A 16,904-nucleotide genomic window follows, 5' to 3' on the forward strand; every position below is an offset into this window, starting at 1 on the left:
TTAAAAATCCCTCTATAGAGTAAATGTTAAATATTCCTGAGCTTCTATTGAAATAGTTTATATAGTAACTCCTCACCGCCCCATGTGTGATATAAACCAGTACCTCGTGCAATATTACAAAAAAAAATAGTAAAAAAATAAAAATAGTTAAAGTAAATATATAAATTATATATTGTCACACATTAGCAAGTAAAAAAAACCCTTAAATACTCAAAGTTAATTACTCGCTTGTTAATTCTTTCACTCGAGCGCCTCGCTGCCCGTTCGCTGCTGTAACGGAGAATTTCCCCGCTGTGGGACTAATAAAGGATTCTCTTATTAAGAAACAATGACTTTGTGCAGGGCGAAAGAAAACCGAGCTCCTTGAGTGGAAAATGTGGGGGGGCTCTTAAAAGAGCCGTTTTTGAGCGGGGAAAACGGGACACGAAGGTAAAACGGCGCGTTCACTTCTTCTTGGGGGCGGCCTTTTTCGCCGCCTTGGGCTTGGCAGCTTTGGGTTTGACCGCCTTCGCTTTCTTCAGGGCAGCAGGTCAAGCAGACGAGGTCCCTTGTGTAACGTGTCCTTCAGGATGTTGGCTGCCCTGCTGAGGCAGCGGGAGCTGGACAGGTCCTCCATGCAGGGCAGTGGGCAGCCGATGATCTTCTGGGCCGTGTTTATGACCCCCTGCAGTGCTCTCTTCTCTACCACCGAGCAGCTGCTGGACCACGTTGAGATGCAGTATGTCAGCACGCTCTCAATGGTGGAGCGGTAGTAGGACACCAGCAGCTCCTCCTAAAGGTTGTTTTTCCTGAGAATTCTCAGGACGTAGAGTCTCTACTGCACCTTCTTGACCACTGCCATGGTGTTGGTGGTCCAGGAAAGATCTTCAGAAATAACCGAGAAGAAAAAATAGAAAAGAAAAGGAAAAAGTTTGCTCAGGACGCAGTAACAGTGTTGGGGTAGTTGGATCTATAGACCTCCTTCTGCTCCTCTCATACTGCAGGTGATCCAGCTGACCTTTTAAATCCAGACAGCGACTCAGAAAAGCTGATTTTAGGTGATTTTGATCTGAACTGGTTAACCAACACATCTGATCCCATGAAGGAAGTGAGTGGGAATCTCTCTCTAGCAGAACTCATTACAGAACCAACACCACCGAATTTAAGTGACCCACTAAGTCAAAACTAATATATTTAATTAATCTAACAGTCCTGACAAAAATTCCCCCTGCAGGTGTTTTTGACCCTGGTTTTAATGACCACTAATGACTAATGTCAGGCTCTCAGATGGAGGTTAGAAGACCTTATAGTCACTTTAATGACCAAAGCTTCTTAAATGCCCTGGCGGTCAGTGACGTCCACTACACCTCTGAAATCCCAGATAGTGATTTAGACCACTTCATCAAAGTCCCCTGGTGGTGCTGAACAAGCAGGCACATCTATCCATCCATTTTCCAAGCCTCTTCTCTGTCAGGGTCGCGGTGGGTGTTGGAGCCTATCCCAGCAGTCCTCGGGTGGAAGGCAGGATATACCCTGGACAGGTCGCCAGTCCATCACAGGGCAGATAGACAGACATACACAATCACACCCAGGGGCAATGTAGCATGTCCAATTGGCCTGACTGCATGTCTTTGGACTGTGGAAGGAAACCAGAGAACCCGGAGGAACCCCACGCAGACACGGAGAACATGCAGACTCCACACAGAGAGGATCCCGGTCACCCGGCCGGGGAATCGAACCCAGGATGTCGGGCACAATAGATTTTAATTTGGTTTAATTGTTATCGTCCCAGAAATTCTACATTAGTGCATCCCTAAAGCAGAGTGAAGCAGTTTGTGGTGGGGCCACTCTTGTTTGCCCTATCGCGCTGGACGCAGCACTGGACAATAGTTCCATTCAAAAATGCCTGCAGCACAGATTGCTTTAGGTGGTCCACCTGGCTCCTCCTTGCTTCCTCATCATCATTCTTCTTCTTAGTGGTGAGTTTGGAGCCATCAGTGAAGATCTGAGTGTCCTTCGGTGGCTCACTGAAAGTCTGAGGCTCCTGGCCAGGTTCCTCAGGAGCAGCGGTGGTCTGCTGATCCATCACATTGTCCTCCATAGTGTGATCTGTGCGGCGGTCAGCAGTGGAGGGAGTCAGGGCTTTAGTTTCCTCCTCAGGTTCTGCACAGGTGTGAAGAGGTTTCACACTGATGAGCAGGCCACCTCCATTTGGAGAAACTAGCCAGCTCAAATCCTGAAGATGATCTTGTTTGTTCCCCAGGTCGATGTTTTCTTCTTTCTTGTCTTCACTGGAGGTCTTGTTTCTCTTTCTTCTACCTCCAAAACTCCTGCGCCCAGGTTCATCCTCCAAAATAAATCTCTGTCCTGGAATGGACATTTTTTGGAGTCTCTCCTTCTTCCACCGCTGCTGTCTGTCCATGTGCTCATGCCTGGGCTGCTGCAAATGCATTTGCCTTTCTGTGTAATTATTCTCCTCTTTCTACTTTACAGGTTCTTGGAGCAGATCATCTTCTCTCTGTTTCACAGGTTCTTGGAGCAGATCTTCATTCTGCTTCTCCTTCTTTTGCTTCATTTTTCTCATCATTGCATCCACTTTTCCTCTGAGGGTGCTGTCTTTGGTTGTCTTTTTCTCTTCTGTTCTATCCGTGTCCCATCTTCTGCTTTCCTCCAGCCTACTCTCCACGTCTCTCAGATGTCTCCATCATCTTTTTTTCTGAAACTCCTCTCTTTCTCTCTTCAGCTCTTTCTTCTTTCCTCATAATCTCTTTCCATCTCTTTCTGTTGTTTCTCCTTCTGCTTCTCCAGCATCGTCTCCTTTCTCATGGAACTGGCAGCCAATTCCAGTTCCAGTTCTTTCTGGTCCTCCTTTCTCTTGATGGATGCTTCTCTCTCCTGTTTTAGCCTAATCTCTGTTTCTCTTTTTCCTCCACCCTCCTTTTCTCTCTCTTCACTTCTTGTTCTGCTATGTTCTGCTGCAGTTTCTCTTCCTTCTTTCTCGCCTCCTCTATCAATTCTCTCATTTAATCTTTTTTGGCTCTTTCCATGTCCAAATACCTCTGATCTCACTCTTTCTCCTGTGTCTTCATCCTTTCTCTTCACTTCTCTTCTATCTCTTTCTCTTTCTGGATTCTGGAGGAGGAGCAGGCTTTCTCTCTCCACATCTGTTTTTTCCCCTTCTCTCTGACACTCTCCTCCTAATATTCTTCACCTCCTGTTCCAGTTCCTCCTCTCGCTCTTTGCACTGCAGAATCTCAGTGGTGTTCTGTCTCATCATCTCTTCCAAGCTTGTCTTGTATGTGTCCTTCTAAACATCTCCAGTTCCCACAATCAGCTGAACATCCTTGATCTGGAGCTCCATCATGTTCTCCTACAGATTTCTCTGCGTCTCCATGTAGGAATGGGAGGTATGCAGGTCTTTCTGTACAGCTCCTGTCCGGGGCTGCTGCAGAGCGTCCATCTACAGCACACAGTAACCGGCAGTTTTAGATTCACACAGTCAGACGACAGAGCACACAGTGATCATACAGCTTTAAACAGTGGTGCTGGAAAGCTTGAGAACCTTTCAGATTCCCTCAATTTCTATATCAATCTGATGTAAAATGTGTTCAGATCTTCATCTAAACCCAATAAAATGAATTGTATAATTTTTATTTGTTTACATGATATAAACCTTAGACAGAAGTTCATTCGATGCTAAAGGGAGTTTAGATACTTTTTCATTTGAAATGCAATATATGAATTCTCTACTGCACGTTTTTTGCCGTTTGACAACAAATACTTTTCACGCCGTTTCACTTTAATAGAAAAATAGTTTTATAATAACGATCATATAAATTGTGGCCAAAAGCCAGCAGCTGTCCAGCCTGCGGTGCCTGTAGTGGAGTAAATGAACACTGGACACTGAAATTTCCACATCATTCCGACATTCCAAGTTCATTTTTAAATCAGTTAATTATTTATTTATTTACAGTTGTTATATTTTCTCCCACTGCGTGCATTTTATCATTCCTTCCTTTTCTAATTCTATGTTTTGTTATTTCAGTAAGAAAAGTAGTGGAAACATTTTTCCATGTTTCTTCTATAATCAAACCTGTGATCTCGGCATTTGATGTTGTTAAAGATTGGCCTGTTGTCTGTTCTTGTTGCTGAGATGTTCGTTAGTTGTCAGGAGAGTTTGAGCTTCTTCCCTGCATGTCTGCTTTGATGAATGAAGCTCTGTTGGGTTTTAATCTCCTCATTATCAAAGAAAAACAAACCTCTGACTCTGTTTCATCCAAACTTCCCTGTAACAGGTTTCCAGCAGATGCTGCTTCTACAGAACATAAACACGTTGAAAAGGAATGGATTAGCAGATCTTTATCTCCTTCTGCCGCTGTATGATAGACACGCAGGAGACCGTCTGATGGATGATCACAGCATGGTAACCATAATCCTTTGCTCAAATCCTCTGGTACCTTTCCCTTCCTTCTCTGAGTGGTCAGGCTGAAGCTTTGGACCATGTTAGTCTTCCCCCTCACACTGATCAAGGACGTGTTCCCAGAATGCAGTGCGTTCTTCTCTTGATAGACCACCATCATCTGGAGCTTCTTCATTTCCAGACTCCATTCAGAACATCACACTCAGTGCTTTGGCCTCCATGAAGAGATGCAGGAGATCCTCTACATCCCTGACCAGCCTGACCTCTTCACACTGACCTTTTCTCTCAGACAGAAGAGGTGAAGAAGTCCCGCTCACTGATCGAAGCTCTTCAACAGGTTCTTCACTCTCAACTCCTGGAAAATCAGATGTTATGAAATGTGTGTAAAGGCTACTGCTTTGACCGTCATCGACTGGCTGGTCAGTGTGTTCTGAACTGTGTTTATGAGGGGAATTTAATCATCATGTAAAATCTGGACATCTGGAAGGTTAGAAGGGACGAGTGTAACCATCTGAACAAACATTCAGAGATTTTAGACTCTAAGTTTAAAGAAACACTAGAAAACACACACACACACACACACACACACACACACACACACACACACACACACACACACTCCCTCCTCTGTATATCATTGTGCTTTGCCACAGTGACCAGTCAGCTTGACCGTATGAGGGTTTGTTCAGGTCATCTTCACACCTTTTCCCAGCAGCTCCTGGTGCCACACATTTGCTTACTGTACATGTCGTTCCTCCTGTTTTGTTTACCTTCTGTCCCACCAATGTTTAGCCCTTTTGTTCTCTGGGTGACCACGCAGCTCCACTGGCGGTGAGACTGAGTTCCTGTGTTCTGCTGAGTTTCTACACTGACTGGACACGACAGCAGCACCTTAAAGGGGAACTCCACCCATTTTTCTACATTTCTGCATGATTAAATGCTTTAATGGGACAAATTTGCCTTAAAATATGTTGCATATACGTCTCCTGGGAAGATTTTCCCCCAAAAAACACAAAATATATATCTTGATCAACTTTGCATATAAAAGCTGAGGTGATGTGTCGGTTCACTGATTATCCATCCATCCATTTTCCAAGCCGCTTCTCCGTCAGGGTCGCGGGGGGTGCTGGAGCCTATCCCAGCAGTCTTCAGGCGGAAGGCAGGATACACCCTGGACAGGTCGCCAGTCCATCGCAGGGCAGGTTCACTGATTATTTACATTTGTTTTAACATTTAAGTAAAAAAAAAGAAGAAAAAAGTCAATTTTGTCAAGAAATTCCGCCGAATGTCATTTATTTATGTGTCTGTTTGTTTGTTTTTCTGACGCTTTGTTTATTGTTCATCAGCTCCTGCCCACACTGGCCCCGACGCTGTGACATCAGCAGGATCAGGTTTATTGATGTTATTTGCATTTTTCCAGCTCATTCAACAAGAAGCGCTTGACCAGGTGAGACCGCAGGCGTGAAGCTCCGTCTTTCTGTACGTATCTGTTCAGCTGATCCTTCATATTTTCATCCTACATCTAAGATCAGATGCAGCTGTTTACTGAGAAGATTTTTATCAAGTCGTGTATTTTTTCTTCATAATAACTGAACAAAACGTATTTAGTGTCTCTTTACAGTGGAGAAAAGTTTAGTTCCTCTTATTTCTTGTATTGCTCCTCTGTATTTTAACCCCACAGAGCTGGGAGTGTTTGGTGTTACCATGGCAACTGCCCGTGTCTTCCTCCTCCTCCTCTTCCTCTCAGGTAAGAATGGACTCATAAGCTTTTAAAGCTTACTGGCTGTGAATGTCATAAATGTGTGTTCAGGGTCTTTATGTGTCGCTAGTCTGAAGAAACAGGAGAAACTGCTTCACTGCTGGAAAGTTTGCTGACGAGATTCTGAGCCGTCGTCAACTTTTACACACGGCTGGGGAAGCGACTCCTCCTGTAATGTGAGCCTTGTGGCCCCTGACATGACTTGTGGATGGACATTATGAATCATAGTGGCTGGTTATTGTTCCACCCTTATGCAGGTGTGTGAGTTTATTAGTTGTGAGTTTAAGAGTTTATACAGTAATTATAGTGCGTCAGTGGTGAAGAGGTGTGGTCAGGAATCAGTGGCGCTGCGGCTCAGTTAGTCTTTACTGCCAAAAACAAAGTAAATGCTTGGTGGTCAGTACAGAAGTGATGAAGCTAGAGGAAGCTTGTGGGGGTCTTAAAGCCCACCAGACTGCTGTTGATGGTAAACGTTAAACACATCAGTCTAATGCGGCACTATGACACACATGGGGACTAACGTGTATGCAAATGAGCTGCACACACACACACACACCCCAATATAAACAAACACACAGGACCATTAACACCACATTACAAGGATCCTTCATATTGACGGCAAGTCTAGGATCTAAAAGCCAAGGTGAACCTAAAATCTGGACGTTCTGGTGCCTAAAAGGAGAACTTCACTTTTATCTGTATTGAACTGAAGAAAGTTCTAGTTCCAGAGCTTAAGATCAGAAATGCTGAGGGGGGGGTGGGGGGGGGGGTGGATTGACGCACTGGGGGTTGGATTTACATTTATGATGGATGATGGATTTACATTTACAGCATTTAGCAGACGCTCTTATCCAGAGAGACTTACAAGAAGAGCTTTGTCTATCTAGAGAAAGTATCTTTGATAGTTACCAATAACACAGAGAAGAGACAGTCAGGAGCTCAGACACTGCGAGAAACACAGTCACTGTAGATACAGAGAGAAAAGGAACAGAGTTAAACACAGAACTAAATAAACTACAATAAACTACAACACAATAAAATATAATATACAAGTGCAGCTTATAACTCAGTGCTGATTTAAGTGCTGTGTAAAGAGACGGTCTTCAGTCTGCGTTTGAGAGACTCTGCTGTACAGACAGCCAGTGGGAGTTCATTCCCCACCTGGGTTCCAGTACAGAGAACATTCTCGACGCTCGTCTTCCACGTGCCTGGAAGGACGGCGGGTCAAGCCGCTTTACTGCTGGAAATGGTGAGATTGGCTCTAAGAAATCAAACAATGCCAGGAACACCAGAAGATGCAGGACGGAGAAGGAGAATGTTGTGATTTAAAGATGAACTTAGACCAACGAGGAGAAGAGATCCAGCATCTGCAGGAGGTCAGGAGGTCAGGAGGTCAGTTTCAGTACACTGATGTGTGTAAAGGCCACATTAAAAAGCCTCGTGGAGATTATTTCACTGAAGAGATCTTGAGCTTCAGTCACGTTGTTCAGGAAAAGGTCAGAAAAGGGTCAGAAAGTGGTCAGAAACCGGTCAGAGATGGGTCAGAAATCGGTCAGAAATGGGTCAGAAAGTGGTCAGAAACCGGTCAGAGATGGGTCAGAAATGGGTCAGAAACGGGTCAGAAATCGGTCAGAAATGGGTCAGAAACGGGTTAGAAATGGGTCAGAAACGGGTCAGAAACGGGTTAGAAATGGGTCAGAAACGGGTCAGAAAGTGGTCAGAAACCAGTCAGAGATGGGTCAGAAAGTGGTCAGAAACGGGTCAGAAATCGGTCAGAAATGGGTCAGAAATCGGTCAGAAATGGGTCAGAAAGTGGTCAGAAACCGGTCAGAGATGGGTCAGAAATGGGTCAGAAACGGGTCAGAAATGGGTCAGAAAGTGGTCAGAAACGGGTTAGAAATGGGTCAGAAACGGGTCAGAAAGTGGTCAGAAACCAGTCAGAGATGGGTCAGAAAGTGGTCAGAAACGCGTTAGAAATGGGTCAGAAATCGGTCAGACGGAACAAAAGCAGGAGTCTAACATGGATTTATCAGAAGAGCCACTGGAGGAAGGCTGGTGGATACATAGAAGGGAAGTAGGGGCGGAGTCCAGCTGACAGAATGAAGATCTAGACGTGGATCGGTTCTGGGGTCTGTGGTGAACCCGACGAACTGCTGTTGGCACTAAAGACAGATGTTGATCTCCATTCAGCTTAACTCAGTTCACATGACATGACCAGTTGATATTTTCAGTGAAAATAAACAAACATTTCAGAATAAGTGTTAAATTTGGCATTTTTAGAGCACATTTTAGATTCATTCTCTTAATAATAACTTTTTAACTTGCTGAGGAAAAAAGACAAAACAGAACAATATAGAAGGTACCAGAACTTTTGCACAGGCTACTTTCTTTTCCAATTAGTTAATTTCAGTAAATAAACAGCATTTGTGCATTTAAATATTCAGAAGTGTGTCTCTGAAGTGTGGCAGCTAATTTACATTTAGATGATCAACACAACATTGTTTGAACCAGAGCTAAGCTTTGACATATGACTGTATAAACAGCATTGGAGGAAAGTCAGAGACCAACTTCAGTTCTGGATTTTTCAATGTCAGGGAAAAAAACAGGAGACAAACCTCGAGAAAATCTCTCCAACATGAAATCCAGCAGTATTTAATTTATCCAAAGCACTGTCACATCAACTTTTCCATCGTTCCAGTCTTAAAACCAAGCAGTTACAGCTGTGTCTCCAAATAAAAGCTTCCCAAAGCTGACATCATCAAACAGACCCTAACATTCACACCAGCAGCTTCCCAAACTCACCTCAGCTGCCCTCAGAGTTCCTCCTCATGTGTATCTAAAATGGCTAAACGAGAAACTTCGGAGTAGATCAGGCATCAGATAATCTCCTAATAACAACTAATAATAACTAATAATAGCAACAACAACGGCTCAAGACCTGGTAGCCCCCCAAACTGCCCCCATCAGATAAGCAGCACTGAAAGCTTTGATCTCTGAGAGAGAGGAGAAGATCAAGCTGCTTCAGATCTGAAAACATCCACAGGTGTTTCTGTCCATCCTTCCACTGTGAGAAGACCACTCAGCGCTGCGGGTCTGAAAGGACGTGTAGCTGATCAAGAAGAACCTCACTGAGAAAAGGAGACGGACACAAAGAGAAATATGTTTGAACACTGAAGCTGTGAGATGTGGAGTGAAGTTAAACGGATTGATGCGTCTAAATTTGTGATTATTATGACTTGGATTAATTAAATAAATGAAGGGGGGCTCAGACTTTTGCACAAACTATGAGCACAGTAACTGCAGTAAACATGTTGTACGCACAACTAAGCTAATGCATCAACAGCTGCTACTCATATCCCGGCTCCACTAAACACTTTGCAGTTATGTTTTGAGATTTTATTTTTTCTTCATTTTGTTTATAAAAGTATATTTTTGACTCTGTTCTTCTGCTTTTAAGCCAAATGTTCCCTTTAGACCAGTTTCTCTGAACTTTTACACCCTGATTGTTATTAATCACACAGTTATGCGTTCACTGAGTTTCTGAGCTTTAGATCTTTCCAGCTGTTCTAAGTCAGTGCAGCCTTCAGCAGAGTCTGCACACCGACCTGTAACAGCTGTCCACTCACAATAAACACACCTGAACACGCCCATCAACACTGTACTGACCCTAAAACTGAAGAGGAAAACATCACAGTGATTTCTCTGCTCTATCAGTCCAGCATCTCACAGCTCTGGAGCTGTAAAACCTCTCACTCTGTCCAGTTAAAACATCCTGGATTAAATACATTGACACCCGTTATTTCTGGTCTACAGTAACTACAGAACTTTCTACAGGTTTCTCTCCTGCAGATCAAAGTCGTCTCAGAACTTTCCACGTCACTGTGAAGAGGATGAATCGGTCTGAGGCTCGAGCAGCTTGTAGAGCAAACTACACTGACCTGGTCACTGTGTACAGTGATGAAGACAACACTGTACTGACTAACCTGGCTAACCTGACCAGTAGCATTGGAGTCTGGATTGGTCTGAAACGCAATCAGTCCAGTGATAAATGATCTAATGGAGATGACGTCACATTCAATAATCTGACCGGGGTCTGTGGGTCAGGGTCCTGCTGTGCTGCTATGAAGGCTGACGGATCATGGGAAAGTCTTCATTGCACAGATAAAAGAAACTTCATGTGTTATAAACGAGGTAATTACTGATTATTAACTCTATAGATTTAAACTACAGGGAAGGAATGTCGTCAGACTAGTTAACAGTGAATTAGATGGGAAACATTACAGGTGGTAATATAACATGTCGCATCATCATATTCAGTTTTATTATTCTCTGATTAAATTACAGTAAAAACTGAAATACATTGCCACTTCCCATGATGCAGTGCTGGCAGTGTGCCCGGGTTTTCTAGCTCAATGTATTTTAATCTTCACAGTTTTAAGACTCACTAAAATGTTCTATTATAATATAGTTTTCCTATCTGCTCTGATTTCATGCTCACAAAATCACTGTTTCACAAAAGTTCCAGCTTTAAATGATTTTTCATCCGTTATATAAAGTTTTCCTTTGTGGTTCAAAATGTTTGGAATGTGTCCAGCAGATGGCGCAGTTCTGTACTTCCCTCCCCGAATCAGTTCAGCATCATATATTAATATCAGCTTTAACTGCCTGGATGATCAGTAAAGGAAATCCATCTGTAGCAGAATTAATACGGACTTTTTACCAGAATGAATTCCAATACATTCAGATATAATCTACACGTTTACAGACAGTCCGATCCGTAATGACTGACTCTGTTGGTAAAGACGGTAAAAGATGGTCAGAAATTGTGTTTAAAGTTATTACACTAACAGGTGGATTCCTCTCAATCTTTATTAACAGGTTTTTGTGATTTTCCTAAAAGACGTCATTAATTATGGAGCTGCCTGGATGTGTTTGTAATGGAGGTTGTTGCTCTATTTAAATCACCAGTTCATTAAAGACCCACGAGGGTCAGCTCTTTAGTACATTTCCCCCAAAATATCACAGGATGATCTGAAGGTCAATAAGAAGTTCTCTTCCCTCCACAGATACTGACCTCACCCTCAATTATCATTTAGTCTCTGGGAATATGAGCTGGTATGAAGCTCAGAGTTACTGCAGGAAGAGCTACACTGACCTGGTCAGCATCAGAGACCAGAACCAGAATGAAGCAGTGAAGGTAGAAGGGCTGACCAGCAACACGTCCTTCTGGATCGGCCTGCTGCGTGATGACTGGGAGTGGACTGATGGAGGACGCTCTGCCTACAGGAACTGGGTGACTGGTCATCCTCTATCAACATCAGGCTGTGTCAAACTGGGAAGAGGGAGATGGTCTTCAATGCCGTGCTCTAATATTTATCCTGCTCTGTGCTCCAACAGTAAGTCATGACTTTACAAACTCTCTGATCCTCCTAGAGTTCAGGATCATCAACAGGCAGTGATGAGTCACACTGCAGTATGTGGGATGAGGAAAAGCAGCAAATGGAGAAAATCAAAACTCAAAGCTCATCCAAACCGTTACTGTCAGTTAATTTGTCACTTATACATAAATATTTAACATCATAACAACAACAACAATTATTATTATTAATAATAATAAACCATGTATTTAATACTGACTTAAAATATACCCAAAGATGGAATAGATAATCTATGCAAGAGTGAAAAAATGTAAATGACTCATAATTAATTTTGCTGTCAATACAATATAATTGTAATGATCAGGACCCCCTGAGTTCGTTTAACCCACCAGAAGCTGAAAGAGAAAGTGTCCAGTCATAAACGTGTGAAACAGGAGAAACAACACTAAATATTGTTTTTAATAACATCTAACAAATCTTTGATTCTTATTAATATTACTGAATTCTCTGACTGTCCTGGTAGAATCAGCCTTTAATAAAGTCTCAGAGCCTCTTTCTCTGACACTCCTTCGTGTTTAGATGGTCAGGACGGGGTCTTAAACTGACTCAGGGCGATGCCTCCAAACGAGCCACACTGTCCCTCCTCCTCTCTCACTGTCTGAGCCTGAGTGACCTTAGACAGCCAGATACTCAACACTGCAGTCCAGGGCGCAGGAGATGGGGGTCCTGAGGGGGCTGCAGTGCCCCCTGATCTCAGGACTGTAAGTGTGTAAATGAATTACAGTAATAAGCAGTTCTGAACTGAGTAATAACCCGAGCGCAGTGCAGAGCCGCAGTGCTGGATTTAGAGCAGAGCTTTTATTAGAGTCTCTGACTCTGCAGCAGCTGCTCTGTTTAACTGACCGCTGTATTTTCAGTGCAGTGAGCTGAAAACCGCTGGCCGCTCTGGCCGCGTCGCTCCGACACACGCAGGTTGGAGTGTAGAGAGAGAAAGTCCAGCTGTAGGTCAGTTCTGAGCCCCATAGCAGATCAGTACTAATCTTAAACTGAGAAACAATCATCTCACATAATAATGAAGTTCATCGGCCGTTATTTCTCCACTCGGCGCTGCGTCCAGTGTTGAACCTCAGCTTGGTTACCGCGTCACATACCAACAGTCTGACTGGTCGCCACTCAGTAAATCTGCATGAAGTTCATCCAGAACCAGAGCAGAGTGATGATGTGCATCAGCGCATTAACGTGTCAGTTGTGTTTATATGTTGTCTCTCTTCCCTCTTTATACAAACTCCCTGATTCTCCCAGCAGGAACGTGAATATGAAGCTCTTCTCTTGCTCTAAAGCTTCGTTTTCCGTTTGTGTTGTTGTGTGTTGGTCAGCACTGATCCATGTCAGTGCTGAGCAGATGGACTGGGAGAGCGCTCTGGATTACTGTCAGAGAGAGAACAGGAGGGCTATTCTACGCATCGAGTCTGGTCTGGACCAGGAAGAGCTGAAGTTTGAGCTCAGGAGGAGGCGTGTCTCTGGGAATCTGTGGGTGGGGCTCGGACAGAGTCAACTCTCTGAGCTGTTGAAGTCGTCCAGTAGGCTGTCTTTGGGACCGTGGACCAAGAGAAACGAGAGACAGGCCGAGCCAGCACCCCTCAGCTGTGCTGGGGCCGACACTGTGAAGACAACATTCAGGACGAAGACGGACGTTTCAGCTCTTAGAGCTGTTTGTGAACTTAAACAACCGTAAAAGACCGATTTCTCAACCCTAGAAGTGACCAGTTCACTGTTTTCTAGCTCGGACTCTGTTCCAGGCAACAGGCGCTTCACTAGTTTAATTCCGTCTATAAAGCAGATGAAATAATTAGAGATAAACAGTTACAGACTTTCTAAAAGGCTTTAGCTTCTCTTTGTTTATAATGTAGATTGTAGTGAAATGATATTTCTACATTTTATTACTCTAATAACAGAGCTCTGATAACCATTTAACACTATACTTTAATGTAGCTGTTTCATTTCTGATTAATTATTATTATTTTATTGATTCATTTTTTATTACTATTTTTATTATCATCATTATTATTCCATGTCTTGTGTGATTTTATTTGGTAACCTGATGAATTTAAGATCAGCTTGTTTTCTATGGGAAGCAGTTTAATGACTAATATTGCTTGTAGAATTAAAGGAATGACATCATATTAATAAACTTGAGTTTATTAAAAGTCCTGCCTGATGTTTTTTACACTATTATGGTCGCTAATTTTTTCAGTTCCGATTACAGTCGTGAATTTATTTATTCTCAGAAACTGCTGGACAAACTGGGAATTTCCTGGGAGCCACCTTGTCCTTTTAGAAAATACCGGAAACAGTCCAAACGACACACAGGGATAAATACTGGATCATAATGAGATTCCGTGTCAAGAGTCTGTAGATTAGGGTTTTCCAAGGTCATTTCAAAGTTCAGAGGTCAACTGCAGCATTTAGCGTCCACTGCAGATTAATTCTCTTCTGGTGGAGGTGAACAGGACAGTGGGGGCTCAGCTGGTGGAGGTGAACAGGACAGTGGGGTCTCAGCTGGTGGAGGTGAACAGGACAGTGGGGGCTCAGCTGGTGGAGGTGAACAGGACAGTGGGGGCTCAGCTGGTGGAGGTGAACAGGACAGTGGGGGCTCAGCTGGTGGAGGTGAATAGGACAGTGGGGGCTCAGCTGGTGGAGGTGAATAGGACAGTGGGGGCTCAGCTGGTGGAGGTGAACAGGACAGTGGGGGCTCAGCTGGAGGAGGTGAATAGGAGAGTGGGGTCTCAGCTGGAGGAGGTGAATAGGACAGTGGGGGCTCAGCTGGTGGAGGTGAACAGGACAGTGGGGTCTCAGCTGGTGAAGGTGAACAGGACAGTGGGGGCTCAGCTGGTGGAGGTGAACAGGACAGTGGGGTCTCAGCTGGTGGAGGTGAATAGGACAGTGGGGGCTCAGCTGGTGGAGGTGAATAGGACAGTGGGGGCTCAGCTGGTGGAGGTGAACAGGACAGTGGGGGCTCAGCTGGAGGAGGTGAATAGGAGAGTGGGGTCTCAGCTGGAGGAGGTGAATAGGACAGTGGGGGCTCAGCTGGTGGAGGTGAATAGGACAGTGGGGGCTCAGCTGGTGGAGGTGAATAGGACAGTGGGGGCTCAGCTGGTGGAGGTGAACAGGACAGTGGGGGCTCAGCTGGAGGAGGTGAATAGGAGAGTGGGGTCTCAGCTGGAGGAGGTGAATAGGACAGTGGGGGCTCAGCTGGTGGAGGTGAACAGGACAGTGGGGTCTCAGCTGGTGAAGGTGAACAGGACAGTGGGGGCTCAGCTGGTGGAGGTGAACAGGACAGTGGGGGCTCAGCTGGTGGAGGTGAATAGGAGAGTGGGGTCTCAGCTGGAGGAGGTGAATAGGACAGTGGGGGCTCAGCTGGTGGAGGTGAACAGGACAGTGGGGGCTCAGCTGGTGGAGGTGAACACTTTACCAAAGTCTCTCTTATTCCGCTGCTTGCAGGTTCACATTTTGACCACACGGTGGCGACCAAGCTCCATCGAGGCCAAAGCGCCCTCAGGCCCTCAGGCCAGAGCTGGTCTTTGTGCTCCGTGTTTTCTCTGATCAGCACATTAATAACTAAACTACATGTTCGGTGCTGCTTTTATTCAGCCCCTCATGTCACTGGAGCGCGGCTTGATCTTAGTTAGTAGTTCTGGGTAAAAACTGAGCAGAACGCTTTTCACTCTCACACACACACACACACACACACACACACACATACACACACACGGTGATCTTCCCGCTTAACTCTTACTCCACTAACGCAGCGCTACACATTCACTATGTACGTGATGTTCGTAGCGCCGGTCAGACGCTCACACCGCTCGCCTGCACTGCGCCCAGTCCCCCCCTCACACTCTCAGCCATGTGGCTACAGTTCAGCTACTGCATCGATCACCTGCAGGTACCTGGGAGGTTCTAGACTTTGTGCAGGGCGAAAGAAAACCGAGCTCCTTGAGTGGAAAATGTGGGGGGGCTCTTAAAAGAGCCGTTTTTGAGCGGGGAAAACGGGACACGAAGGTAAAACGGCGCGTTCACTTCTTCTTGGGGGCGGCCTTTTTCGCCGCCTTGGGCTTGGCAGCTTTGGGTTTGACCGCCTTCGCTTTCTTCGGGCTCTTGGCCGCCTTCTTCGGGGCCGCGGGCTTCTTGGCTTTCTTGGGAGACTTGGCGACTTTCTTGGCGGCCGCCGGCTTCTTGGCTTTCTTCGGCGATTTCTTAGCGGCCGCGGGCTTCTTCGCTGCTACCTTCTTGGGCTTCTTAGCAGCGGCGGGCTTCTTGGCGGCCGCCTTCTTGGCTTTTGGCGCGGCTTTCTTTGCCGGCTTCTTCTTGGGCTCGGCTGGTTTCTTGTTGAGCTTGAAGGAGCCCGAGGCGCCGGTGCCTTTGGTCTGCACCAGAGTGCCCTTCGTCACGAGGCTCTTGACGGCGATCTTGACGCGGGACTTGTTCTTGTCCACGTCGTAGCCGCCGGCGGCCAGAGCTTTCTTGAGGGCGGCGAGAGACACGCCGCTCCTCTCCTTGGACTGCGAAACAGCCTTGACGATGAGCTCGCCGACGCTGGGGCCGGCTTTCTTGGGCTGGGCGGCGCGCTTCTTCTTGGGAGCTTTGGCCGGCGCGGCGGCGGCTGGAGCGGGAGCGGCTTCTGCCATCGTTCTGCTTTTGCTGCGATCGGAGCGAGAATGAGCGGAGCTGCGCTGTTCAGAGGAACCTCCCTCTCAGGCGACGGGCCGCCCCTTAAAAGCCACACGAGAACGGTGTAGACTCAACGCGGCGGGCGCTGTGCAGCCGTGCCTCAGTGACGCGCTCGCACTTGTGTTTTCTCGTGATATTTATCGGGTAAAATAAGAGCGAATGCGCCGATTGTTGAGCGCCCAACGGCTCAGTCCTCTAGAAGAGGCTCTGTCGTGTGTCCCGAGTCCGGGAATGAGCGCGCAGCGACGGCTCGTTTCGCAGGGCGCGCTCAAAAAGGCGCCGCGCGGTCGCCGCTCCGAACGAGATGCGGCGCTTTTAACGCGATAATCGGTGGAAAATGGTGGCAAACGGCGACTTGAGCCTTCGGACAGCTCGACGACTCATTCGGGGAGAGACTCGGCGACGGCGCGGGAGAACAACGAGCGGTCAAGCGCCCCGTTTATTACGGGTAAAACGAGCTTTCTTGGAGCGAGTAAAGCACACGCGTAAGCAAGCGGGCGCCGTGGGCAGAGCTGCTCTCTGCTGCTGTGCTGGTGTATAAAGCGCTATATATAAACTTTGACTTGACCAGTGGTAAATAAACCCCAAGCTCCTTCTCACCCTAATTAACTTTATTCTAATTTCTCCCTCACCCTAG

General features: G+C 45.8%; 1 protein-coding gene across 2 annotated transcripts; it reads right to left on the reverse strand.

Moving 5' to 3' along the window:
- Positions 1-386: 386 nt before the first annotated feature.
- LOC108417435 (histone H1-like) lies at positions 387-16,269 on the reverse strand. 2 transcript variants are annotated; one of them, XM_037533417.1, is made up of 2 exons: positions 15,676-16,269; positions 387-506 (listed from the first exon to the last, which is right to left on the reverse strand). In XM_037533417.1, the coding sequence occupies exons 1-2, from the start codon at positions 16,222-16,224 to the stop codon at positions 444-446; spliced, it is 612 nt and encodes a 203-aa protein (XP_037389314.1). In that variant the 5' UTR covers positions 16,225-16,269; the 3' UTR covers positions 387-443. The 2 variants fall into 2 exon arrangements, with proteins under 2 accessions (XP_037389314.1, XP_017545451.2); XM_017689962.2 differs by lacking the exon at positions 387-506 and having other exon boundaries at positions 15,543-16,269.
- Positions 16,270-16,904: the final 635 nt, after the last annotated feature.

Source organism: Pygocentrus nattereri, chromosome 23 (assembly GCF_015220715.1).
Source record: "Pygocentrus nattereri isolate fPygNat1 chromosome 23, fPygNat1.pri, whole genome shotgun sequence".
NCBI lineage: Eukaryota > Metazoa > Chordata > Actinopteri > Characiformes > Serrasalmidae > Pygocentrus > Pygocentrus nattereri.

What these genes read in the sequence shown, in the direction of transcription:
- LOC108417435 (XM_037533417.1), bottom strand. Translation starts at nt 16,224, where the DNA reads ATGGCAGAAGCCGCTCCCGCTCCAGCCGCCGCCGCGCCGGCCAAAGCT. An exon ending in AGAGCCCGAAGAAAGCGAAG is followed by an intron (nt 507 to 15,675) that starts GCGGTCAAACCC and finishes AAGAAAGCGAAG; the next exon opens with GCGGTCAAACCCAAAGCTGC.